We start from the raw sequence: 26,520 nt of genomic DNA on the forward strand, positions 1-26,520 counted from the left end.
TCCAGTTGGCAATTCTCCTTCCTCGGAAAGGCAGTATTGACTTCTGAGGGAAAACCAGTGTTTTACTAAATCTGAAGAAGACGATTCCTTTGACTAGGAGTCTGAGGAGGTGGGAAGAAGAAAGAGAAGAATATAGTTATTTTAGAATTATGACTGATTTTAAAAGATATGCCTTCACTGTTTTAGAGAGCTAAAAACAATATGTAGTATCTGCTACAGAGAATATGAGGTGTTATTTTTTTAAATCTACTTACATATTGTCGTCATCTGAAATCTTTAGTTTCAGGGAAATGGAAAACTCTTCTATGAGGGATCTATAGTACATGTTTAACCTGCCTCCTACCCAAACCCAAAATGGTTAACATTCACAGCACTGTAGAATGTTACAGATACTTTTTAAACCATCCGTCCATACTGATCAAGTTTAGAAGGTACTGCGTTCACATGATGTGGTTTCCTCTTTAGGTGGCATATTAACTAAGAGCAAAAGGAAGGTAATGTGAACTGAACTGATTGCCGTGCCATGCCTGGTGAGTGGACTGATGTGGGGAATGTTCAGTCAACAATATTTATACGTGAGTCCTATACGATAAGATGACTACACAGCAAAAGTTAGATCAGTGATTTCAACCTTTTTCAGCTTGTGGCACACATAAACTAATTACTAAAATTCTACGGCACACCAAAGAAAGAGGCATAATTTTGCTTCATTCACACTGGACAACTATTGTATTATTGGCTGTTGTCATTTTTGATAATCTAAGGGAAAAAATGTCAGTGCTCCTGACTAAACAGTCTGTACTGTGTGTTTTAAGAATTCTTGAGGCACACGGGTTGAAAATCGCTGGTCTAGATTGCTGTCTTATCTTAGAAAAGTCTAAGAAAAGTTTCCAGAATAGGAAGTGGGGTGGGTTTGGGGATAAGCAACCTTATTCAAATTAGGACAGTGGGGCTCAGCCACCAATATCCAGCAGAAACAATCAGGCATGGGCACAGGCCACAAGAGGCCAAAACCAGCTTTCAAGCCTTCCCGAGAGGGGCCAGAGTAAGTGACTGTGGGTCTACGTCCACCTACCTCACCTATCTACTCAGCTGCCTCTAGCTCCCGCATCCCCTACTCTGGTAAACTTAGAGCTGGCTGAAAGTGGGAGCACCGCAGAGCCTGCATATAGTAAATGCTCAGTAAATGTTTCTACCACAACTGCCCTGACCATGGGGTTCATGACAGCTACTTTGGCTTCACCCTAGTAATAACAAGGACATGATAACTATTATTGACTGAGCTCTTTTTTTGCCAGGCAGTGTGCTAAACATTTTATTTTACTTAAACAACAGTGATGCTGGGAGATATGGACTACTATTATTGACTACTATTTGAAGAGCTGTATTCCCACCACTACCTGACACTGCCACTCCACCTGATCAGGTAACATTTTATTTACCCACTTTCCTCTATTAACTAAGTCCTCTAACAGTGATTCTTCACAGTGATCTGGGTAGGACACTGTACAAGAGTCATTAGTCCTCATTTTTGGAAAACTAGACCCAAGATTTTGGGGCAGTGACAAAAGCAATGGCACCTTTCTCTTCTGCTTGCAGGGATGGAGTTGGGAATAGCAGCCCACCACAGGTCACATGAGGATGAAACTCGCAGGCAGTCCTATTCTGGGAAGAACCAGCAGCATCCCCGCTCTTGGCTGGCTTGACAATCCATTTCCCCACCTTGACCTGGATGCACTGGCATTACTTAATTTGAACTTATGTTGATACAATATACCATCTTGGTTTTTCAAACTTTTACTTCCTGTTAATTCTATCTATCTTAGGAGATGACAAATACAAAAATTTACCCTCCTTAGAAGATAAAAGCAAGCTTTGGAATGCAAGAAAAATAACACGAGTTAATCATAATAACATTTACATTCAAATTCTATTGCAAGATGCAAAACTTCAGCAACATTTAAAGACTATAGTTTCATTAAATGGTTCCATACTTTTGTTGAAATATATAAAAATATTTTCTAAAAATATGACATTAGACAATGTAAAAATCACCATTTTACAGAAAGATTTTATACCATCAAATGTTCCATTTACTTATTTATTTATATATTTATTTTCATTTTCGAGAGGAGAGAGACAGGAAGGGAGAGAGATAAGAAACATCAACTTGTAGTTGTGTCACTTGAGTTGTTCACTGATTGCTTCTCATATGTGCCTCGACAGGGGCGGTGGGGAGCTCAAGCTGAGCCAGCAAACCCTTGCTCAAGCCAGTGACTTCGGGGTTCAAGCCTCCTGCACTCAAGCCGGCAACCTTGGGGTTTCAAACCTGGGACTTCAATGTCTCAGGTCCACGATCTATGCACTGTGCCACCATCAGTCAGGCTCAAATGTTCCTTGTTAATCATCTAACTGCAACTTTCAGGTGTAGAGGGAAAGCGTCATTTTAAGCCTCCTTCTGTGACCACTGTCTACACATTTAAATTACAGAGAAAAGTCTTAGAACGTAGTTTGACTACATATTTAAAATAAAAGCAAGACACTGAAATCAGTTTGCAGTCAGATGTGAAATGAAAACCAAGTCAGCTCCCAAACCCAGGAGTTGCATCAGGTAGAACCCAGAGTCTAGAAACTCCATTTTTTTCATTCCTGTTGGCAATTCCAGAAGTCCGTACCATGCTCCCTTAAGCTTCTTATTGTAATCTACACATTGTACACAGATCTCACAGTGCATTGTACTCCACGCACTTCGATGGATCTGTGGGAAAGTGCTTCTGGCAAATCGTCATTAACCTCTTCAATCCCTAAGAAAATAAGGAAAATAAAGGTTGGTTATGAGACAGTTAAACTTTTATTAATTGCCCTCCTCTGTACTACTCATTTGGTTTACCAATGTCTCCATTAACATATGGCAGTCCCCAGCAATATCACCCAGGTGTACTTATTTACAAGATGATCAGAGCAAATTGTTCACAAACACAATAGCAAAAGAACTGGAAACAACCCCAATGTCCATCGTAGGAGAATATGTGAAAAAACATTAATATGCTGCCTGACCGGTGGTGGCGCAGTGGATAAAGGGTCGGCCTGGGACGCTGAGGTCCCAGATTCGAACTCTAAGGTTGCTGGCTTGAGCATGAGCTTACCAGCTTGAATATGGGATCATTAATATGATCCCCTGGTCGCTGGCTTAAAGCCCAAGGTTGCTGGCTTGAGCAAGGGACCACTGGCTTGGCTGGTGCCCCCTGGTCAAGCCACATATGAGGAACAGACAACCAACAACTGAAGAGACACAACTATGAGTTGATGCTTCTCATACCTCTCTCTTCTTCTCTGTCTCTCTCACTTTAAAAAAATAAGGCATAAGTAGGCTCACAAATGGAACATTTTAGAGCTTTAAAAATGAATTAACTAGAGTTACATAGAACAACCGAGTCTTTCTCCACCAGGTTCCAGTGGAGAATTAAAACCCACTGCCTAGCCTAAAGCATCCACTGTACAGAATGAGACAGCTCCTCTCCTGTGTATCTAAAGGGTGCTATTTATGTACCATCCTTGAAAAACATGAGAAAATAGGCACTCAAATCATCTTCTGTGTTCTGTGGTCCAGATGGAGAACTCTGGTTGAGAACAATTGATATACTGAATACATGAATCTTAGAAACAATGTTGAATGTAAACAGTTAAGTGGCAACGGCTGCATCCAGTATAATGCATTTTAATAAAACTTTAAAACAAGTTAAAAAATAATATATTCCTTAAAAATACACATACAACATGGCAGAATTATTTCTGAAAAAGCAAGGAAGTGACAAACATAAATTAAGATGGTTACTTCTGGGGTAGAGAAGGAAAATACAGATCCATAATCTACAAAAATGCATAGTTCTGAAACTGGGATCAAGGCCTTTTGATACTACATATGTTTGGTGTACTTCATAACTTACATATTATATGGGTTTCTTTGTATGCATAAATACTACATAATAAAAACATTTTAATATCATAAAAACTGAGTACTGTACAACATTCCAAATGTGACCTGGCCAATTCTGAAGTCAGTATTAGGCTACTGCATAATCTTTGTTCTGTATCTTTGGCATCTGTGTTACCATGGACTTGTTTTGTTTTCCTTTTAAATTTTAATTAACTTTTTTAATGAGGTGACATTGCTTAATAGGATCATACAGGTTTCAGGTAGACATCTCTATGGTACGATCTGTATATTGCATTGTGTGCCCACCACCCAAAGTCAAACCATCTTCTGTCACATATATTTAGGCTCTTTTATCCTCCACCTCAATTCTTTTTGGACAACTACAATATATACCACAAATTCCCACGACCTCACAAATTTCAAGGGCTTTCTATCTCTTCTGCAATTAGGACAGTTCTTGTCTAGTCTATAACTTTATAGTGATACTTTTACCTGCTGACAAGAACTATCACTCTTAAAATTCATTCAATCTCTTGAAACTCATCTTTCAATCTGTGATCTTTTAAAACCCTTAGTTGACATTTTGTTTCCAGTTATTACTCTTAGCTTTCTTATCCACCAGTAAGCAAACTTGCCTCTAAGTCGACCTAAATTCACAAACAAGCCAGGAACAAGGACCGAAGCCTGAGACATGCCGCTCTCCATCTCTCTAGAACAGGTCTGAGAAGAGTTCTGCAACCAGCAATGAATCCTATTAAAATGTTTTATCTACCAGCCTACACATGTCCTTGTTTACAAGGAAAGACTTTGTAAAATGTCCTACTGAAATCCATGTATCTACAGCAATATTGATTAGTCATTACAAATAACAACAACTGGCCCTGGCAGGGAACTTCAGTTGGTAGAGTATCATCCCGACAGTCTGAGGCGGTGGAGTTGATCCCCAGTCAGGGCACATACCAGGATCAACCAATGACCATATGAATAGGTGGCACAGTGAATCGATGTTTCTCTCTGTCTCTTTCCCTTCCTATCTCTATAAAAGTCGATGTAAAAATGAAATATATATGAATAACCAAGAACAGCAGCACTTAATTTTAATTACCTCTAGTGCGATTTTTGGCACAAATTATTTTAAGGTTTCTCAGCATGGGTTCACAAAAATTAAAATCACCCAAATCCTATCATAATAACAAGAATAATGAAATTTTATTGGAGGCCAAAGGTTGACTATGTGCATTAATGATAATAATTATGAAAGTGCATATATAGTACCTGCCTGGTACTTAACTAGTATTCCCTCCAAATTCACTTTCTTGCCTCAAAATCATGCAGTGAAATATCATCTGCTCTTAAAGGAAGAAAGAACTTCATGACCTATTGGGAAGGCAGAGCATATGGCTATAACTGCACAAATCAACAACAGAAGAGCATATCTGAATCTCTGAGGAGGAATGGTAAAAAATCACCTTGAAATGTTTGCTGATGTAACAGGTACCTGAAACATCACCAAGCATTTAGAGCTCTTGATTACTATGTAAGCATTCAAATAACTCCTCTACGTTCAAAATAAAACATAACAAAAATACCTGACAAATCGCTTTGGAACCACAGTAAGAACAGAGCACAAATATAAATTATTTCTATGCACTGAGCATTAATCTAATAGATTCAACATCAAGAAACATGATTTTCAAACATCTTACTTAAAGCCCTTTGTGGATTCAAAGATTGTCCATACAGTGCTATTGAAGAATTGGGAATGTGGAGGGAAGTTATCTTTTATCCAAGGGAAAGAATTTACAACAAAGACAGACCATGTAATTTGCTTTGCTCCTCATTTTTTTTTATTCCCTGTGCTAATCAGGTATTTGCTTTAGATGAAGACCGTTCCTTCTCCTGCTGAGAATTCTAATCATGTGTATGTAGAATTGTGATCTGCAGTCATGGGAATGAGTGATATCACTAATTTGACATCTGAGATTTCCTGATGGGATAGGTGAGAAGAGAGGCAAAGAAAAGGAGAACACCCTGACGGAATACAAACAGCTTAGGCAGCAGCAAAACATGGCAAGAATTATGAGAAGCAAAGAAAAGGCAAACTGATATTAAGGCTGATGGAGGTAATTTTCTTTATAAGCAACAGAATCTTAGGTGTTTTCCCCTTAAAGAAGGTATCTTGGCTCTGTGGCCTCTGTCTCAGGTGCTAGAATGGCCCTGGTTGCGGCAGAGCAACGCCCCCTGGTGGGCATGCCGGGTGGATCCCGGTCGGGTGCATGCGGGAGTCTGTCTGACTGCCTCCCCGTTTCCAACTTCAGAAAAATACAAAAAAAAAAAGGTATCTGTGATGTCTATTTACCCTAAGTAGAATCTGATCTAAAAATAAATGTTAATGTCCTGTCAAATCTTAGCTGCCGAAGTATTTGAAAAATCAATGGTCTAAGACAGGGGTCTCAAACTCGCGGGCCACATGCAGCCCGCCGAACAATTTTGTGCGGCCCGCAGACTAATCCGCGAAGTTCAAATTGATTAGTGGATTAGTCTACGGGCCGCACAAAATTGTTCCATGCGGCCCGCGAGTTTGAGACCCCTGGTCTAAGTCATAAGTAGTTTACATTACAAAAACTTGTGCAGTAAGGGATGACAGTGCACAGCACAGATTTGTAGAGGGGCATAATCTCACAAAACCATATGGTTGTTTTCCAAGTAGAAACAAATCTTTTCAATTAGATTGCTCAGGATTTCAGTTCCAAATTGCTTGTGGATGCAGAAAGACGAGCTGTTTAACTTACTGCAAATAGCTTCTTTAGGAGATGGCCCTGTAAGCTGTCTTCTATTTTCAAAGTCAATTATGCAACACTGTCAACAGGCAAGAGGAAAGAAAGAAGGGATTTTTTTACAATGGAGGATAAAATCGGAGATCATTATTTGGAAGAGTGCGAAAGCTGGTATAACTGAACAAAAGAGCATATTCTGAGAGCAGTTATGAAATATTTGATGTCAATTTGACATAATAAATTTGCTACTGAAGCTCAAAATATGGCATTTTTAATATAATTTTTATTTTTATAATAGCAAAACATTTATTTATTAACTCTTTTATTCAGTGCCTACTATGTGCCAAGCACAATTCTAGGCTCTGGGAATACAGATGGGAACAACAACAACAAAACCCAAGAACCAAAAGAACTGCACTCTCAGTAAGATTATGCTCTTAATAGGGAAGACAGGAAGAAACAATGTATATAAAATAGACTAGAAACAAAACGAGTATGTAAAATATCTAATATGTTAGGTGATGGTAAATCCTACGGAGAAGAAGCAGGGAAGGGGTGTGTGGGAATGTGGAGGGCGGGGCACGTGAAAGGACTTTGTCTCTGACTTCAGGTGAGCTAGGGAACCACCATGGGGCTCTGACCAAGAGGGCGATGTAATCTAGATTGTGGTTTAACTAGATCACTCTGGGTGCTGTGCTTACTCCGAACTGAAAAGGAGCAAGAGAAGCTCAGAGACCATAGAGGAGACCCTGCAATACTCCAGAAGACAAAGGGTGGCACCTGGACCCACGTGGCAGCAGTGAGGTGATGTGATGGGATTAGATTCTAGACACATTTTGAATACAGAACCAGCAAGTTTTGCTGGCAGATACAATATGGGCTGGAACAGAACGAGAAAAGTCAAAATAATTCCATGTTTTGTGTGCTCATTATTATTTTTAAAATCACATAGCTCTTCCATCAAATAGTAACAGTCCCTTGCCTCACCATTTCTAATCCCTAGTTCCAGTGCCCCCGAGGCAACCACTTCACATCTCTTATGTGCTTCTTCTGGTCTTTTCTGCCATATTCCTAAGTACTATGCTGATAGTGCTTGATGTATTTCTGTTTCTAATTTTTTATCTACTGACATCCTACTATGAAAGCTGAGGACTGAATTATCCATCATGCCAGCTGGCCCCACATAAGCATGCACACACCTACACACTTTCCCTATCTCCCCAAATCACAAGTCTTAGTTCACACAATAATCAGGATTTACATCATAACATCTACACAGATACTCTTCGAAACAGAGCCGTATAGTATATTACACAATGATATGCTTTTCAAAGACATTTTTCTCTTTGCTCTTCCATGTAGATATCACAAGTCATATCTGTGAGATAACTCTATGACCAAACACATCGGTAATGTATCTGTCTGGGGTTTTTTCTGGAGCCTTCTATCTGTTCCAATCTAGATCATCTGGATATCAGACCACCTGTTCTGCTACAATCGAAGAGCATCTCTTCACCTTCAACCTGGGGGCTCCTTTTCCCAGTCCTGGGTGCACCTCTTTTCTTGTTGCTTTTTTGTTTGTTTCCTTCACTTTGGTGGAGGACCTTCAAGCAGAGGAAATATAACATAGTGGAATGAAGACTACCCAGGTTCAAATCCCAATTCCACCACTTATTAGCTGCGTAGTCTTCGGAAGTTAACACTCTGTGCCTCAGTTTCCCTACTTGTAGAACAGAAATCATAATTCCATCCTCATATTTGTGCTCTAAAGTGGTAAAGCTAAGCACATAGTTGGCATTGCAGAACTGCTATCATTATGACGATCCCAGAGAATGGGTATGGGAGAGGACACATTTTGAGACTTCAACTATCTTGAAATATCTTCAGTCTAGATTCACACTGATTGTTAGTTCAGCTGGAAATAGAATTTTGAGTTGGATATTATTTCCCTCACTGTTAAAGAGGTACTGCTCCACTGTCTTCCAGCTTCCGTTACTGTTAATGAGAAGTAGGGTGGCACTTAAATCCCTGAGCCTTTGTAAATGACCTCTTTCTTACCTCCAGAAGCACGTAAAATCTTCTCTTTATCAAAAAACAAACAACAATCAAAAAATACTTTATTCTTACCCTCCAATGTTTCATTATATATATTTTGCCTTGCTATGAAATCTTTCCTATTCATTTGCCTATGTATTCAGGGAGCTCTCCTTTTCATTCTAGAACCTCATGTCCTTCGTTCAACTATGGGAAGTTTACCTGCATTAATTCTCTATTTCTTCACCTTCCAATTTCTCTGTTTGCCTTTTCCTGGAATTAGAATTGTTGCAGGCCTTACAGATTGACTCCATCATTCTCTTAGCTTTTTTTTTTCTAATTTTAAACTTTTATTTAGAAAATTAACTTTAACAGGGTGACATTGATCAGTAAGAGTACATGGGTCTCAGGTGAACATTTCTATAGCATTTGAATTGTTGATTATATTGTATACCCATCATCTAAAATCCTTTTATCCTTCATTCCTTTGAGAGTTCCTCAAATTTATCTTCTATCCATTTTATTTAATCTTTAAATTTCTGCCATAATGTTTAATTTCTAAGAGCTCATTTTCACTCTCTGCCCCTTTTTTGTTTGTTTGCACATTGTTCTTATATCATGGCTATGACTCTAATGATAATAAATTTTTAACTGAAGGGTTTTTTCCTATTCCCTATTCTGTAACTGTTTCTCTGAACTCCTTATTTTTATGTATTTATTTTGGTATCTTTCGTCTTGAAAACTTTCTCTGAATTTCTGAGGATTTTAGGTGAGCATTTATTTTTCTGAGTAAGGCACCACAGAGCTAAAGGAAACTCCCTAAATGGGTAGGTTTGTCAATGGAACTTCACTATAGGACACTATGGCAGCAGCTAGTTTTTCATTGGAGTAACACTGAATGTTAGTAATTGTAGGTCTTTTCTCTTAGTCAGTTCACAAAGATGAACCAATCTCCTGACTCGGGTTAAAAGCCTGGCTGCCAGCAACAGAGGAATCCGTGGAGAAGAGGAACTAGAGGCCTCCTTTGCCAACACACAACTTTCACTCAAGTCTCCTCTCCTGAGCATGCAAATCCCTCAGAAAGTAAACCTGATTTCTGCCAGAGTGGGAGAGGGCAGGAGGGCCCACCTGGACAGGGTAGGAAGAACCTCTGGACTATTTATCCTAATTCTCAACCACTCCCTCATTCTAAACCCCGTCCTGTAGTCTAGCCTCTTAGAAGTGCCTAACAGCCTGACCTGTGGTGGCGCAGTAGATAAAGCGTTGACCTGGACTGCTGAGGTTGTCAGTTTGAAACCCCAGGCTTGCCTGGTCAAGGCACATATGGGAGTTGATGCTTCATGCTTCTCCCTCTGGTCTATCTCTTTCATCTCTCTCTCTTTCTCTCTCTCTCTCCAATAAAAATGAATAAATAAAATCTAAAAAATAAAATAAAATACTACTTTAAAAAAAGGTGCCTACTGTTCACAGTGGCCAAGACATGGAAACAACCAAAAAGCCCTTCAATAGAAGACTGGATAAAGAAGATGTGGCACATATACACTATGGAATACTACTCAGCCATAAGAAATGATGACATCAGATCATTTACAGCAAAATGGTGGGATCTTGATAACATTATACGGAGTGAAATAAGTAAATCAGAAAAAAAACAAGAACTACATGATTCCATACATTGGCGGAACATAAAAATGAGACTAAGAGACATGGACAAGAGTGTGGTGGTTACCAGGGGTGGGGGGAGGGAGGACGCAGGAGGGAGGGAGGGAGAGAGTTAGGGGGAGGGGGAGGGGCACAGAGAACTAGATAGAGGGTGACGGAGGACAATCTGACTATGGGCGAGGGGTATGCAACATAATTTAATGACAAGATAACCTAGACATGTTTTCTTTGAATATATGTACCCTGATTTATTAATGTCATCCCATTAACATTAATAAAAATTTATTAAAAAAAAAAAAGTGCCTAACAACCCCAAGTCCTGAGCCTTCCCAGAATCTAGAGATTCTATATGAATGATTCCTTAATGACTTCTTCCCCACACAATATTTAACTAAATTAATTTTTTAAATCAGTATGTTCCCAGGAAAATAGTCTGCATTTAAAAATCCAACTGATGGCCTGACCAGGAGGTGGCGCAGTAGATAGAGCATTGGACTGGGATGCGGAGGACCCAGGTTCGAGACCCCCAATGTCACCAGCTTGAGCACAGGCTCCTCTGGCAAAAAAAAAAAAAAAGCTCACCAGCTTGGACCCAAGGTCACTGGCTTGAGCAAGGGGTTACTCAGTCTGCAGAAGACCCACAGTCAAGGCATATATGAGAAAGCAATCAATGAACAACTAAGGTGTCCCAACGAAAAACTGTTGATTGATGCTTCTCATCTCTCTCTCCGTTCCTGTCTGTCCCTATCTATCCCTCTCTCTGTCCCTGTAAAAAAAAAAGAAAAAAATTCCAACTGATGAACTTTATACTTAAAAATAGATAAGAATGGTAAATTTTATGTGCATTTCAGTTTTAAAAAAGTAACTGAAAGTATTATACAATATTCTGAATAAGGTATAAAAATATCAAATACAGATACAATTTGGTATATCATAGCACATGATATAGGATACAAATCCTGAATAATGAGATTTGTTTATATCCAGATAATCAACAAACTATTAAAACAACCTGATCCACTAATTTTATTACTGTAGAAAACACTTAAAAATTTTTTTATTTTATTGATTTTAGAGAGAGAGAGAAAAGGAGAGAGAAACTGATTTGCTGTTCCACCTAGTTGTACATTCATTGGTTGCCTTTTTTTTTTTTTTTTTGTATTTTTCTGGAGATGCAGGGAGGTAGACAGAAAGACTTCCACATGTGCCTGACCTGGATCCAACTGGCAAGCCCACTAGGGGGCGATGCTCTGTTGCAACTGGAGCCATTTCAGCACCTGAGATGGAGGCCATGGAGCCGTCCTCAGAACCCGGGGCCAACTTTGCTCCAATGGAGCTTTGGTTATGGGAGGGGGAAGTGAGAGATAGAGAAGGAAAGGGAGAAGGGTGGAGAAGCAGATGGGTGCTTCTGTGTGCCCTGGCCATGAATCGAACCTGGGACTTCCACACGCCAGGCTGATACTCTACCACTGAGCCAACTGACCAGGGCTCATTGGTTGCTTCTTGTACGTGCTCTGACCAGGGATTGAATTGCAACCTTGGTGTGTTCAAATGATGCTACAACCAACTGAGCCACCCGGGCCAAACCAACTATAATAATAACTCTTTAGTTAGATCTGCCTTTTCTTTCAGAAACTATCCGTTATAGAACTTGAAAAAGAAATTTTTAGATAATCTTTTTATTGAGTATAAAAAAGACATTTTATGAAATCATTTTTTCTGCACCTGTCACTAGACGACACTATAACAACACAGCCTAAAGATGAAAGCAGAGACCCATTTAGTGGTGCAGCCTAAGAACCTGAAGAGTAAGATATTAGCTGAGTGACATTTCCCACCTAGTGTTTAAAAAATCCTGTCAGTGAATTGCCGAAGTTCTAATAAAGACATGAATTAACATGAGATACTTAACAATGCATGCTAACTTCAGACTAAAGTAATATGTCCTTGTTTGACCTGTACTGTGATAGTCAAAGAATGTGCAACAAGAGACAGTACAGTATCTCAGTGCTGACAATACTGGGAAGTCGTTCTAAGGAGCCATAGGAGGAGGGTGGTCACTGAAACCCAGAGAGGGTAACCGTACAGAGACAGACACTAGGAGAAGATACAGCCTTGGGGGAAGAGTGCACTCCACTGGCCGGAACCCAGGGAAATAAGTACTTTAAACTCATTCTTCTCCTGTCTACAAAATGCCTTTCCATCTCTCTCACTACCTGCCCCAATCAGAAGCCAGAAGGCAGGGAGCCTGTCAATGATGTTCATGAAAGCCAGGTTTCTGAGACATAGGACAAGGTGAAGAATGGTGGAGAGGGCATCTAGAGAGGCAAATGGCCATCTGATGTCAATTTCACCATTTCATCCTTCCCTTCTTTACTCACAAGTAAAGAATGCCTAAGATGTGAACGTTCTCAAGAGAGGTCTTGAAATGACTGAATTAGTACTCGCTTCGGCAGCACATACACTAAAAAACTGGAACAACACATAGATTAGCATGGACCCTGTGCAAGGATGACACACAAATTTGTGAAGCATTCCATTAAAAAAAAGGAAGGCCCTGGCCGGTTGGCTCAGCGGTAGAGCGTCGGCCTAGCGTGCGGAGGACCCGGGTTCGATTCCCGGCCAGGGCACACAGGAGAAGCGCTCATTTGCTTCTCCACCCCTCCGCCGCGCTTTCCTCTCTGTCTCTCCCTTCCCCTCCCGCAGCCAAGGCTCCATTGGAGCAAAGATGGCCCGGGTGCTGGGGATGGCTCTGTGGCCTCTGCCTCAGGTGCTAGAGTGGCTCTGGTCGCAACATGGCGACGCCCAGGATGGGCAGAGCATCGCCCCTGGTGGGCGTGCCGGGTGGATCCCGGTCGGGCGCATGCGGGAGTCTGTCTGACTGTCTCTCCCTGTTTCCAGCTTCAGAAAAATGAAAAGAAAAAAAAACAAAACAAAAAAAAAAACAAAAAAAAAAAACAAAAAAAAGGAAGAAAAAGAAATGATTTATAAAGTCTCTAAATAATCAAGCACTTCCTATAATCTGTATACAAGAAGCTTTATACTCATATCTGGGCCAACAGCTACATTTGTATTTGGCAGAATGAGAAAAGTCTTTGAAGTTACTTATTACCATCAATTAAATCTCACCCTAACTAATAAGCTATACAAATTTTCTTTGCTCTGTGTGGTGAGAAAATCCTCCCTGTTCTGTGTTTAATTTTTGTCAGAAAGGAAACACTTCAAAAATTCAGATTAAATTCCAGAGGTTTGAATAAAATTAAAAGATGAAGTCATGTTATAGTAAAATAAACCCTTAAATTGTTTTCTATCATATTTCATAAAATAGATATTTCTAAATAAAATAATATTTATTCTACACATTACAAGATTCCACTAAAATGATGTCCGAGAACAAGAAAGATTAATCAATAATGACAAGGTCAGAATAGTGGCTACTTCTGATGAGAGGAGGAGGATTCAGGCTGGGAAGAGGCATGAAGGAAACTTCTGAGGCCCTGCTAGAAATGTTCTATATCTAGATTTGTTTTACATCTTGATATATGTATATTACACATTTCAAGAATCATTAAACTCTACAATTAAGATTAGTACACTTCACACACTACACTGCTGTGGAGGTAATTGCAAAAGTCATTTAATGGAGTAATTATTTCTTTTTAAATTGAGATAGACCATACCAACAAACAAATACCTTAATGTAGAAAAGGTTTGGGTTTATACATTTACCAGGGGCCAGCAAACTGTGTCCCTCAAGCCCCTGCCTCTTCCATAAATGAGGCTTTACTGGGACACTGTCATAGGCTGCTGTTGACTGCAGCTGCAGGGTGAGTAGTTGCAACAGAGACCAATGATCCTTTAAGAAAAGGTCTGCCAACATCAGGATTAAACATCAAATAATATATTTTAAAAATTGTTGGCCCTGGCTGGTTAGCTCAGTGGTAGAGCGTCAGCCAAGCATGTGGATGTCCCAAGTTCAATTCCCAGTCAGGGCACACAGGAGAAGCACCCATCTGCTTCTCCACCCCTCCCCCTCTCACTTCTCTCTCTCTTCTCCTCCTCACCTGCAGCTATGGATCCATTGGAGCAAGTTGGCCCCAGGCACTGAGATTGGCTCCATGGCCTCTGCCTCAGAAACTAAAAAATGGCTCCAGTTGCAATGGAACAAGAGCCCCAGATGGGCAGAACATCACCCCTTGTGGGCTTGCCTAGTGGGTCCTGGCCAGGATGCATGTGGGAGTCTGTCTCTGCCTTCTGGTCCTCTCGCTAAAAAAATTTTTAAAAAATTGTTTTCCATTGCTTTGAGAGAGGCGAGGGGAAGGAAGGGGGGGGGCAGAGGTTTGAGAGAGAAGCAACTCGTTGTTTCACTTAGTTGTTCCATTTAGTTGTGTACTCGTGATTGCTTGTCATATGTGCCTTGACTAGAGGTTGAACCCTCAACCTCTGGTACACTGGGTTGACGCTTTATCCACTGTGCCACCTGGCCAGGGCCTCAAATAAACTGTCCCTTTTTCTAGAATAATTCAAATCAACCTCACCTAAATACCAAAGTAACAGGAAGATTCATAAGAGAGCTTAGAAAATTAGTCAACTGTAAGAATTTCATAAAACTCTAACATGGGGGAGGTAGCATTCTTTTGCCTTGAGCTGCACTATGGGTTTAATGAAACACACCACACATTTTACTTGGCTTTACACAGTATTAATTTTTTTAATTTGGTGCTGATACTTTAACAACAGGAGTGTGTACTTTAAAAAATAAAAATCAAGGTTTTGGTTGTTCATACAGAAGAAAAGAAGATGGAGCAACACTGCAATAATATTCCTGGGAAGGGAACAGCGAGCTCCAGTGACTCCAACAACACTGCGGCTAAGCACTGGCTGACACTTAACACGCGCTTGCACGGTCCACTTTTCTCACAGCGCAGCAGAGCACATGAAATACTGCTGCTGCTAGTGCCTGCATGGAAAGTAGGCAAACAAAAGACAGCACAGGTCAGGTGTTCCTTAACACTCAGCTCACTTGTTACCTGACTGTCATGGGCATGCAAATTACAAATTTAGTTTTAAGCAACGGCATCTGGGGAAATGGCAGAAAAGAATCAGAGATCTCCAAGGGCAAGAAGGACCAGAAAAGGAAATAGTTAACTCAATGCTTGCAAACATCAGTGGGAGGGCTCTCCCCCATACATTCCAAAGTGGCCCTATTCCTATCTCTCGTAATTCTTCCTGGTAAGAAGTTTCTTGGTACTATTTTTGCAACCTCTGTGAGTCTACATTTATTTCAAAATAAAATGTTTAAAAAAAATTCATCTCACACTGATTAGAAATCTGTCTTCCTTTCTGTACCTTAATCAGTCCCTAACCATATATGACAAGTTTAATCCACCTTACACCAGAAAACTCTTCCATTATCTACAACTCTGAGTCTCCTTCCTTTCTCAAGGACTCACCTGTCGTATTCATTCAATCAGCAAATATTCATTGAGCACCCACCATAAGTGTAGTACGTTCTAAACTCTGGGGTGTAACAGTGAACTATGTTCTTGCCTTGTGGAACCAACACTAAATTATTATGTCTGATTATTAGACATAATACCATTAGACTTTCCAGTGGCCCTATCAATTGATTATGTGAATGAAATGTAAATATAATAATAAACATTTATCACTTGGAATTGAAATATAAACAAAAAGATAATTCATGGATATGGTAATAACTGTTTTCTGTCACAAAATATGAAAGCACTTTATGCATTTTCAGTGAAATTTTAATTTTAAGTAAACTTTCAGAATACCATCTTCAAGCTTTAGAATTTAAAATCCAGCAAAAGTCATTATCCAAACACAACCTGGGATTCTTGATAATTTGTCAAAAGCTAAGAACAGAGTTGATTTTCCCACTAAGAAGAAAAATTTAACTAGTAACAGTGCACTTAAATTCATGTGAGGTATAAACAACTAAGAAAATAAACTATAAACATTTTAGAGCTATTTGTGTAGAGAAGTGTTATAAGTTACTTAAAAATTATGTTTATTAAAACCAAATTTTTACCATTCAAAACCTTGATCCTAGGTGTCAAGTCTACCTTAAAAGTATCAAAACAACAAAAGTAACAAAACAAGATTTACTGCAAAATATTCTAAATTTGCTGTTCTTCAATAAGCTCCCAAAGGAAACTGGAATAGTCTTATGTCAGTGCGAAGGTAATTAGAGCATTTCACACTGCCTTGTATCGTACACATTTAAAGATATTATTCAGTGAAGAAATCTTAAACACAAGTATTTGTAAGTACTGGACTTACAGTCTATCATGCTATGTCATATTTACAGTAATTCTTTTGCTTTCAAAATACCGAGTTTTAGACTTGTTTCCCTCCAAGCTGCTTACCTGAATATATTTTCGCTGTGTTTCATCATTTAAAACATGGGCAACATGCTTGGAGAAAATCTTTTCTCTACCAGTTCTGGCATGGATACCAACCATAGTGACACCAATGGGCCAAGGGGCATTTCCAATGGCCATCTGAAGATAAGCATCATTAGCCTAAAAAAAAAAAAGAAAAAGATTAAGAGATCAGAAAAACAAAAGTATTATTGTATTGTTCCAAATTTTTATTTCAAGTGTTTCACGGCTCTTACTGATGTAATTTTCATCCATCTCTTAAGCATGCTGAAAACATTACCATTCTCCTTATTCAAACAAAAGAAATTAAAATATAGCCCTGCCCAGCACCACAAATGTCTGGAAAAACAGAAACCAAAGCTAACCTTGTGAGAAAAAATTACAGCCTTTGTGCACTGAAAATACATGCTCAGATCTAAAATTACCAAGCAGGTAATTCAATGTACTGACAGTACCTCTAGTTCGGACCTCCTTTCTCCACAGGTGGTCACACAGAAGACAGAGACTAACTATATAGTTTCACACTCCACCCTGAAACTCTGTGCATCCCCGCACAGCAGTCAGATTCTGAAAGCAGTGGGGACTCTGCTGGCCGGGACGATTGCACAGGGCCCACGGCAGATGTGTGAACAGATTAAATGCTGGCCCTTGAGTCAAACAGCTAAATGTTGAATTCAGTTCACTCTGGCCTCCCCAAACGTCCCACCTACCAAGAACCTAAAATAAAAGCAACAAAATGTAAAGACAAATGAGGAGAAATGGCTCATTTTCTAAACCAAGCCTAGCAATTAGTAAGTAAGGAAAAGAAGAAAAACCAAATAGAAAGCAAGAAAATTCTAAAAACCTCCCAAAGGTTTCAGAGAAGCCTATATACCCAGGCTTCAAACAGATTTTAATTATTTAAAAAAATCAAACTCCTACGTGTCTGATATGCAGAGGTGATTTTTAAAACAATCAGGTACTACAAGTAGGTTAACTAAAAGATTGTTTCCACCCTAAAGATAAATTTGAATTTAATCTACTCAGTTTTATTAAAGCTTGATTTTAAAAGGGCACATACTCATTTCTGTCACTGATTCCCATGGGTTCAAATTTTAACACTGGATTATTAACTGATGAAATTTCCAATATTTAGTTTCCCTAAATTTCCAAAGAAAACCCCCAAATAGGTCATTAAAGTTTCTTGGTACTTTTCTTAGTTTACACAAAATAATCTTTCACCTGATTCTCATACATGAGAATGAGAAACGTAACAAGAGGAAAAGCAAGTGATCTGAATTCCTTCTGCAGTGATGGTGACCTAGCCACCCACCCCAATGCTGTCCTTAGTAAGCAGCATGCAGCTAACAGAAACTCCAAGAATAAAATGTACAGCCATAGAACAAAAACATCATCTTTCATGAAACTAACTAGCTCTCATACAGAGGGCGTAAAAACAATACTTTAGCCCAGTGGTCGGCAAACCATGGCTCGGGAGCCACGTGAGACCCTTTGGCCCCTTGAGTGCGGGCACAAAGGTCAGCTTAGGAGTACCCTAATTAAGTGAATAACAATGTACCTACCTACAATATATAGTTTAAGTTTAAAAAACTGGGTTCTCAAAAGAAATTTCAATTGTTGTACTGTTAATATTTGGCTCTGCTGACTAATGAGTTTGCCGACCACTGCTTTAGCCTCATCAGCATGAGCCTCTGATCACGGAGACCACCAGTCACCCAGGAATGCCAGCAGCCCCTTCTCGTGGGTATACTCAGAGCACAGAAATAGCAATGTCGTTCCCACCTCTCTGTCAGAGCCCTGCCTACTGTTCTGGAACTGTCACTGAAATCCTCTACTGCTACTCTCTTGGGAGGCACAGCCACCAGAAGGCCCCCTCCTCACCCTCAGCTTATGGCCCACCAAGCAGTGTCCGATTTCCCTCCCCTCTACCAACTGACAGCTGTCCACTCGACCCGTTCTAAACCGCCCCAGCAGCTTGGACACCAGAGCTCGTTCCCCAGGCCGTCTCCTTCCAGGGCCCCTTCAGGAGGAAGACACTGAGCACGGGGAAAGTCTTCCCCTACAAGGTGTCTGCTACGATCGCAGACCTGAAATGGGAAAGATGAATGCCCGCAGCCTCACTCGGAACATTTCCTCAAAGAAACAAATATAAAGTGTGGTCACACTCCACTGCACAATTAGTACAAGAGTACAGCTATATTATGAATAAAATAGGTGTTTATAGCTACACAACATTTGTCTACGGGACAATTTGTTCCAAGCTGTAATCACCAATCTACAATTTTTGAAATTCAGTCCCAGTCATGAGATGTACCTTGCCCATATCCAGTTCATGATCTGAAGAATCTTTACACCTATCTTAAAAATAACTAAAAATACAGTGTGGTCTGAAAGTTTAATATTGAATGTACCACAGTAAAGCTGACAATACATAAGAAAAGTTTTGTTTTTTATTGATTTTAATTTATTGTGTTTACATTGATTCTGGTGTCGACCCGAATGTTTTTGCTTTTACTAACTCATTTTACATTTATTCTTAAGTCTCCTAAATAAAGCACTCCAACAATAAATTAACATATTATGTACACAACCTAGATAGGCAGATAACCATAATTCTGATGCATAGCGTGGTAATGTACCTTCACATATTCTCTCTGCAACATGAATTTAATAATATCAGTTATGGATTCTTTAATATCAGCAGGAAGATTCTGGAAAAGAATAAAAAGCATTATTAATTTTGGAAGTTAATGTGTGTAATGACAGACTGCATTTATTCTAATTTTATATACTCTATTTTTAAAAATCAATTTATAAAAGCTTTTGGAGAAACCTCACCCTTTTTCGTAGCTTTCTGAAAAGGGGTCTGAGATAAGACTCGGTCTGTTTCTGAGTAGCACTGTTCAATTTACCCTGCACACTGCGCTTCACATAATCTTCTCTCGCATTCAGTTCTTTAGCCCAAACACCAAGAAGGAACTGTTGAAGAAGGGGTAAATTCAGACTACAATGCCACCCAGTGGTTGAACATGTTTAAAAGTTCCATAACGTACAAAACAATATACTATGATCCTTAGATTAATTTCTCAACTGATTCCAATATCATCCACTAATTATTTAAATAGTGAACTATACCTGCTTCTTCTGTCATGTTTTTAAAATACTTCTAATATTTTTTATTTATTGGTTTTAGAGAAAGATGAAGAGACGGATTGCAGGGTGGGGGCAGAAAGGGAGAGAGAAAGAGAGAGAGAGAGAGAGAGGAAGATGGAGGGAGAGGAGGAGGAAGGGAGAGGGAAAGGGAAAAGGAAAGGGGGGAGAGACAGACAGATTGACTTGTTGTCCTCCTCATTTATGCAGTCATTGGTTGACTCTTGGAGCACGTGCCCTGGCAGGAGATCAAACCTGCAACTTTGGCATATTAGGACAGTGCTTAACCAACTGAGCTACCTGACCAGAGCCTGTCATGTATGTTTTGAAGTAGTGTTTTGGCAATTCGCAAACTTACCCTATTCTAAAAATATACCTAGCTCAAAGATAATCCATGTCCCCTAAAAAGAATTATCAAATTACATGAATAACTACTTGATAGAAACGTTTACTTTTATTTCTATTACATAAAATTCACCCCACTTAGATTACCAGCCATAACATATATTCTGTGATATTTATTCAGTCTCCCAACTATGTGTTATATTTGTCTATACTGCAAAAATAACATTCCACTTTTACAGTAGAGACAATAATTCAATTAAAAATTCCCACTAAAGTGCCTAACTAAAGGAGAAGGAAAGAAAAGAAGGAAGAGAAATAAAAGAAACGATGACCCATACCCTCTCCCAACCCCACCCCGGAACACGACCGCCGGGCGGGCCCCTTGGGTTCGGTTCCCCTGTCCAAAGAGCAACTTCTAGAGGCAGACAGATGGGGAAGGCTGAGGAGAACATGCCTCCCCAGGGCAGTCCCTGTGCCGTCCTATGTAAAGAGAGACGTCACTCCAGGAGAAAATTCTAGTTCATAGCTAGTTCCGTGCCCCATCTAGTTCCACATCATCTCCTGAATGCATTCAGAATCCTGATGACTAATATGCTGTTCTTAACCTGTAAATGCAAGTAAAAGCATCTTGCATTTCAGTCTCGTGACCAAACACAAATAACTTGTAAATACATGCTGAAATAAACCTGGGATTTGCACACACTCTACCTAAACTGCTAAAGACAGGACTGCCGAGAAGAAAGGTGGAATGAGCATTTCACAGCACAAATAAGCAGCTCTCCGCAGAGCTGCGAGAATGAACAGTCTCTGAAATGTCACTGATGTGTCTTTTATCACTGCCAATGTCTTCCTACCTCCTTCCTTTCCTTATGTCATCACCTCTCTCAGAGCTACTAGCACTCTCCCCACACGGCACTCCTTCCCAGAGGTTGTAAATAAATATAGAACTCCCCAAACTTTGTGCTCACTCCAGTGCTGTAATCCTTTCCTCTGTGTTAACATTAATAAGTCAGCTTTAAAGAAAGTGCCACGAGGCACATAAATATACACAGTCTTCGAATAACCTGTGTCCAAGTGCACAGCAGTGTCCCCAACAGTGTACATGCAGAAGGGCTTCCTGAGCTTTCTCTTGCCCGTCTTTAGTCCTTGACATCCCAAAATACAAGAACAGTTCTTAACCAACCAAAATGCCCTCCTTTCTTATCCTAAAAGTACCTACCTTAAGGAATTTGGTGATGATGTCCATGTCTTTATGATCATCACCTTTTCCTAAAGACTCTCCCAGGGCCTGCAGAAAAACAATGCTCCTGCTCATGAGTAAAAAGCAAAACTAGAATATGTATGCTGTCAATACTAGTCTAAACACAGCTCTTCATTACACAGACTGTCCATTTATATTTAAAAGCCTAAAGAAACTTCTAAATAAAATTTCTGAAAAACACCAATTTGCCATTTAAATTTTGAAAGCATGTTATATCTTTTTTTTTATCTGTTATTATTTATTTATTTAGAAAGATAGAGAATGAGAGAGAGACAAGAAGGGAGATTGAGGGTAAAAGCATCAACTCATTGTTGCCTTCACTTTAGCTGTGCATTAACTGCTTTTAGTATGTGCCCTGACCAGGGTCAAGCCAGTGTCCTTTGCTCAAGCCAGCGCCCTTGAGCTTTTTATACCAGTGACCTTTGGGCTCAAGCTGGTGAGCTTTGGTAATATGTGGATGATTCCCCTGCTCAAGCCAGTGACCCTATGCTGATGAGCCCGCGCTCAGAGCCAGCGACCTCGGGGTTTCAAACCAGCAAACCTAGCGTTGTGGGTGAACACTTGAACCACTGTGCCACCACCAGTGAGGCAAAAGCACGCTATTTTTATGAATCAAAAGACAGAAGAGGGGTAAGGAAAATGACTGCTAATGCACAGGAGATTCCTTTCCAGGGGAACAAAATTGTTATAGAATTATATTGTGATAATAATTGTACCACCCCATGAATATACTAAAAACCACTAAATTATGTACTTTAAATTGGTAAATTGTATGGTACACAATTTCTCAAAAAGTTGCTAACGGAAAAAAAAAACCCAGAACTGGTTGCTCACATCAATTATTCCAATAAAACTAGTCTACAGATAGAGTAAAGAATGATGAAAAGAAAAGGAAAACTAACACTTAGCATTTTCTTAAGTATTAAGATCTTTAAACTAAGCCATATTATTTGCTCGAGCTAGTTATTTGGATAATACAACATTCACTTTAGCTGAGATTACATATATCACCCCACATTCAACATACTGACAAAAATTAGAAAGCAAAAGACTGCCCAGTGTTGACAGGGATGTAGGATGTGCTGGTGGGGTACAAACTGGTACGGCCATTCTAGAGAGCAATTTAGCAGTACTTAGACAAGTTGAATAAATGTAAACCCAGCAATCCCACTTCTGAATTCATGGGGTTGATGTACAAGATTATTTATCACAAAGTTGTCTGTTGTAATAGAGAGCTGGGAACAATCTAGTTCTCCATCATTACAGGAGAACAAAAGTAAAAGGTAGTGAATGCTATTATAAACTATTACTTAATTGGGTTGCAGCCAGGGTCCCTAACCCCCTCCTCATGAAAAGAATTCTGACAAACAGGATGATCAGGATCACTGCCCCCGACATCAGGGTTGACTAACTAAGATATGGAACTATCCCGTAACCCTCTAAGGGTAAAGCTTACATCCACGGCCAAAACCACATTTCCCTATTCCTCTAACGCCTGCTAGCCCCCACCCAAGGGTTCCCTATTTAACCCTGCATGTTAGAGAGACCGCTTCCTTAGAGTCAGCCCAGCAGAAAACTCCTTAATAAAGTTTTCTTGCCTGAACTCAGGTGTATTCCCCCTTTGGCCGACCTTTCATTACTCAGCAGTTAAAAGAAAAGGTTTAGATGTACATAAGACAGCAAGGATGGATATTAAAACACAGTTCCAAGTACAAAAAGGAAAAGTAAAAAACAGAGTAAAAAATTCACAGTACAATACCATTTAAATGTAAATACGAATCAAAAACACATGTTCACAAACACTACTGGATTTAGAAGACCACCAAAAAAAAAAAACAGTGTATATCATACATAGTAGAATGACTACTTTTGAAGGCAGGAAACAGAGGTAAGTGAGTGGAGAATGAGGAAAAAGGAAAGTGAAGCATGAAACAAAAGAAGGGCTTTTGTGGAAAGACCAAAGACCACACTGTGCTCTGAACTGAACAACCTGATGAACTCAACTATTTGCTCCAAGGAATGAAAGGTGTGACAGAAAATGAGGTACAGTGGGTGTCGAGATTACCTCTAATTCTTCAATTGTGGTGTTTTCTTCATGAACTTTCAAATCATTCTGTGTATCTTCCTCTCCAGGTTCTTGACCACCCACAAGTTCATTGAGGTATTGTTGATCGATCTTATCCAAAGCTGCTTTTAGATCATTCCTTAATCCCTAAAAAAGGTAAAAAAATTACACCTTGTATGAAGTTTCACTGATGTTTCATTTGACATTTTTATTAATAAGTATATATAATTTTAGAACACTAGTCAAGATGACAGAGTAAGTCATAACACTATACTTGCCTTCTCTCATGCCCACACCAAAATTACAACATAAATGATGTACATCATCACTGAGAATCACCTGAAGATTATACTCAACTCTGAAACATTCAGAAATGTCAACAGTATAAAACTAGCGTTTCCTCTATATCACAGGCTATCACATTTCTAAGGACAGAAAATTCCACATTCTATTCATATCCAGTTGTGACCATTTAATAAAAATAGTCTTCAGCTAGATCCTGACCTTATACCACATACAAAAACTAACTCAAAATGGATCAAAGACCTAAATACAAGAGCTAAAACTGTAAAACTCTTAGAAGAAAACATGGGAGGAAAAGTTCGTGACAGTGTATTTGGAAATTGTTTCTTGTATACATACCACAGCACAGAAAACAACAATAAAAATACACAAGATGGAACTTCAGTAAAATTAAAAACGTTTATGCATCAAAGACGCTATTAATAGAGTGAAAAAAATAAGCTATGGAAAGGGAGAAATTATTTGCAAATTATGTATCTGATAAGAATTGATATCTAGAATACAGAAACTCCTACAACTTAACAAAAAACAAATAATGTGATTAAAAATGGGCAAAGGACTTGACAAGAAGAAGACATGCAAATGGCCAATAAGCAAAGAAAAGGAAACCAACATCACTTAGTAAGTAGAGACATGAAATCAAAAACACAATAAACTACCACTTCACACCCATAAAAATGGCTATTATTAAAAAAAAGAAAGAAAAAAGTCTATTGAGGCAGTGGTGCTGTGGACTGATGATGAGGACTCAGGTTCAAAACCCTAAGGTTGCTGGCATGAGCACGGGGTCCCTGGCTTGAGCGTGGGATCACAGACATGACCCCATGGTTACTGACTTGAGCCCAAAGGTCACTGGATTGAAACCCAAGGTTGCTGTGGCTTGAATAAGAGGTCAATGGTTTGGCTGGAGCACTCTAGTCAGGGCACATATGAGAAAGCAATCAATGAATAACTGAGGTGCCACAACTATGAATTGATGCTTCTCATCTCTCCCTTCCTATCTGTCTGTTCATATCTCTTTCTCTCACTAAAACAAATAAAAACAAACCTCAGTGACAACGGGAATCCTCAAGGCAGCTATGGAAAAGAAGAACTTAACATACAAAGAAAGGTCCATTGCCTCACCAGGCGGTACACAGTGGATAGAGCAGTGTTCGGCAAACCGCGGCTCGCAAGCCACATGCAACTCAATTAGACTGAGGACATTTTTAGCAAAGGCCAGCTTAGGAGTACCCTAACTAGTTAATAGCAATGTACCTACCTATATAGTTTAAGTTTAAAAAATTTGGCTCTCAAAAGAAATTTCAATCATTGTACTGTTGATATTTGGCTCTGTTAACTAATGAGTTTGCCAACCACTGGGATAGAGCATCAGACTGGGATGCAGAGGACCCAAGTTCAAAACCCTGAGGTCACTGGCTTGAGCACAGCTCATCTGGTTTGAGCACAGCTCACCAGCTTGAACCTAAGGTTGCTGGCTTGAGCAAAGGGTCACTCAGTCTGCTGTAGCCCCCCAGTCAAGGCACATATAAGAAAGCAATCAATGAACAACTAAGGTGTCACAATGAAGAGTTGATGCTTCTCATCTCTCTCCCTTCCTGTCTGTCCGTATCTGTCCCTCTCTCTGTCTCTGTCACAAAAAAATTAAAATAAAGGCCCGTCATCAATTAGACTCCTCAGCAGAAACTCTATAAGCTAGAACAGGGGGCCCAAACATTTATAGTACTGAAAGAAGAATTACCAAGCCAAGAATATTATATCCATCAAAGTTAACCTTCAAGTATGAAGGAGAAATAAAATTTTTCCAGACATACAAAAGCTGAGGGAATTTATCACCAGAAAACACTCACTGCAAGAAATGGCTTTTCTACCAATACAAAGAACAAAACACAAAACTGTAAGTAAAAGTTCCAACAAAGTTACAATATAAACACGGACAATCTGTGACAACAAACACACAAAAGGAGAGAGGATAAAGGGCTGAAGTAGTAAAGGAGGATGAAGTGGGGAAGTACTCAAAAGATAAAGGACTTGTGTGTATATGAAAATTTTTTTTCTTAATAAGCTAACGGTAACCATCCATGAAAAAACCAAAACTGAAATACATAACTTTAAGAAAAGAGGAAGTAAGAGGAAAGAAGCATGGAATACCACCAAACAAAAATATCTGATAGAAATACAAAGGAAAAGAACCAGAGACACAGTGCCAGCAGAAAACAAAACATAAAAGGACTATAGGAAATCCTCAAGCATCAATAATTACCCTAAATGTAAATGAACCTGAACTCACCAATAAAGAGGCACAGAGTAGTAGACTGGATCAAAAAGCAAAACCCAACCAAATTCTGCCTTCAAGAAACATATCTGAGCTGCAGGGACAAAAGGAGACTTAAAATAAAAGGATGAAAAATGATTCTCTAAGTAAATAAGGCCCAGAGAAGAGTGGGGATAGCCATAATTATACCCAGTAATACTGACTTCAAGACAACAAAGGTGTGCTCACTTCGACAGCACATATACAAGACAACAAAGGTAACAAGAAACAAAAATGGACATTTCATAAGATAAAGGGGACACTG

The 26,520-nt window shown here is 39.4% G+C and overlaps 1 protein-coding gene and 1 non-coding gene across 3 annotated transcripts in view; one reads left to right on the top strand and one right to left on the bottom strand.

The window, feature by feature from the left end:
- Nucleotides 1–1,781: 1,781 nt before the first annotated feature.
- Nucleotides 1,782–26,520, bottom strand: part of LOC136405828 (pre-mRNA-splicing factor 18) — a 68,076-nt gene continuing 43,337 nt past the window's right edge. Inside the window, exons 5-10 of one of the 2 annotated variants that reach the window (XM_066385370.1) lie at nucleotides 23,639–23,785; nucleotides 21,532–21,600; nucleotides 19,656–19,796; nucleotides 19,457–19,528; nucleotides 16,803–16,958; nucleotides 1,782–2,804 (exon numbers count right to left, since the gene is read on the bottom strand). In XM_066385370.1, coding sequence (XP_066241467.1) covers nucleotides 2,724–2,804; nucleotides 16,803–16,958; nucleotides 19,457–19,528; nucleotides 19,656–19,796; nucleotides 21,532–21,600; nucleotides 23,639–23,785 — 666 coding nt within the window. In that variant the 3' untranslated portion in view covers nucleotides 1,782–2,723. The remainder of the gene's footprint in view (nucleotides 2,805–16,802; nucleotides 16,959–19,456; nucleotides 19,529–19,655; nucleotides 19,797–21,531; nucleotides 21,601–23,638; nucleotides 23,786–26,520) is intronic. The other variant, XM_066385371.1, reaches the window with a different exon arrangement.
- LOC136407320 (U6 spliceosomal RNA) lies at nucleotides 12,851–12,956 on the top strand. Its single transcript, XR_010751871.1, has one exon. It is a non-coding gene; the product is annotated as a U6 spliceosomal RNA (small nuclear RNA).

This window comes from Saccopteryx leptura, chromosome 5 (assembly GCF_036850995.1).
Source record: "Saccopteryx leptura isolate mSacLep1 chromosome 5, mSacLep1_pri_phased_curated, whole genome shotgun sequence".
Taxonomy (NCBI): Eukaryota; Metazoa; Chordata; class Mammalia; order Chiroptera; family Emballonuridae; genus Saccopteryx; species Saccopteryx leptura.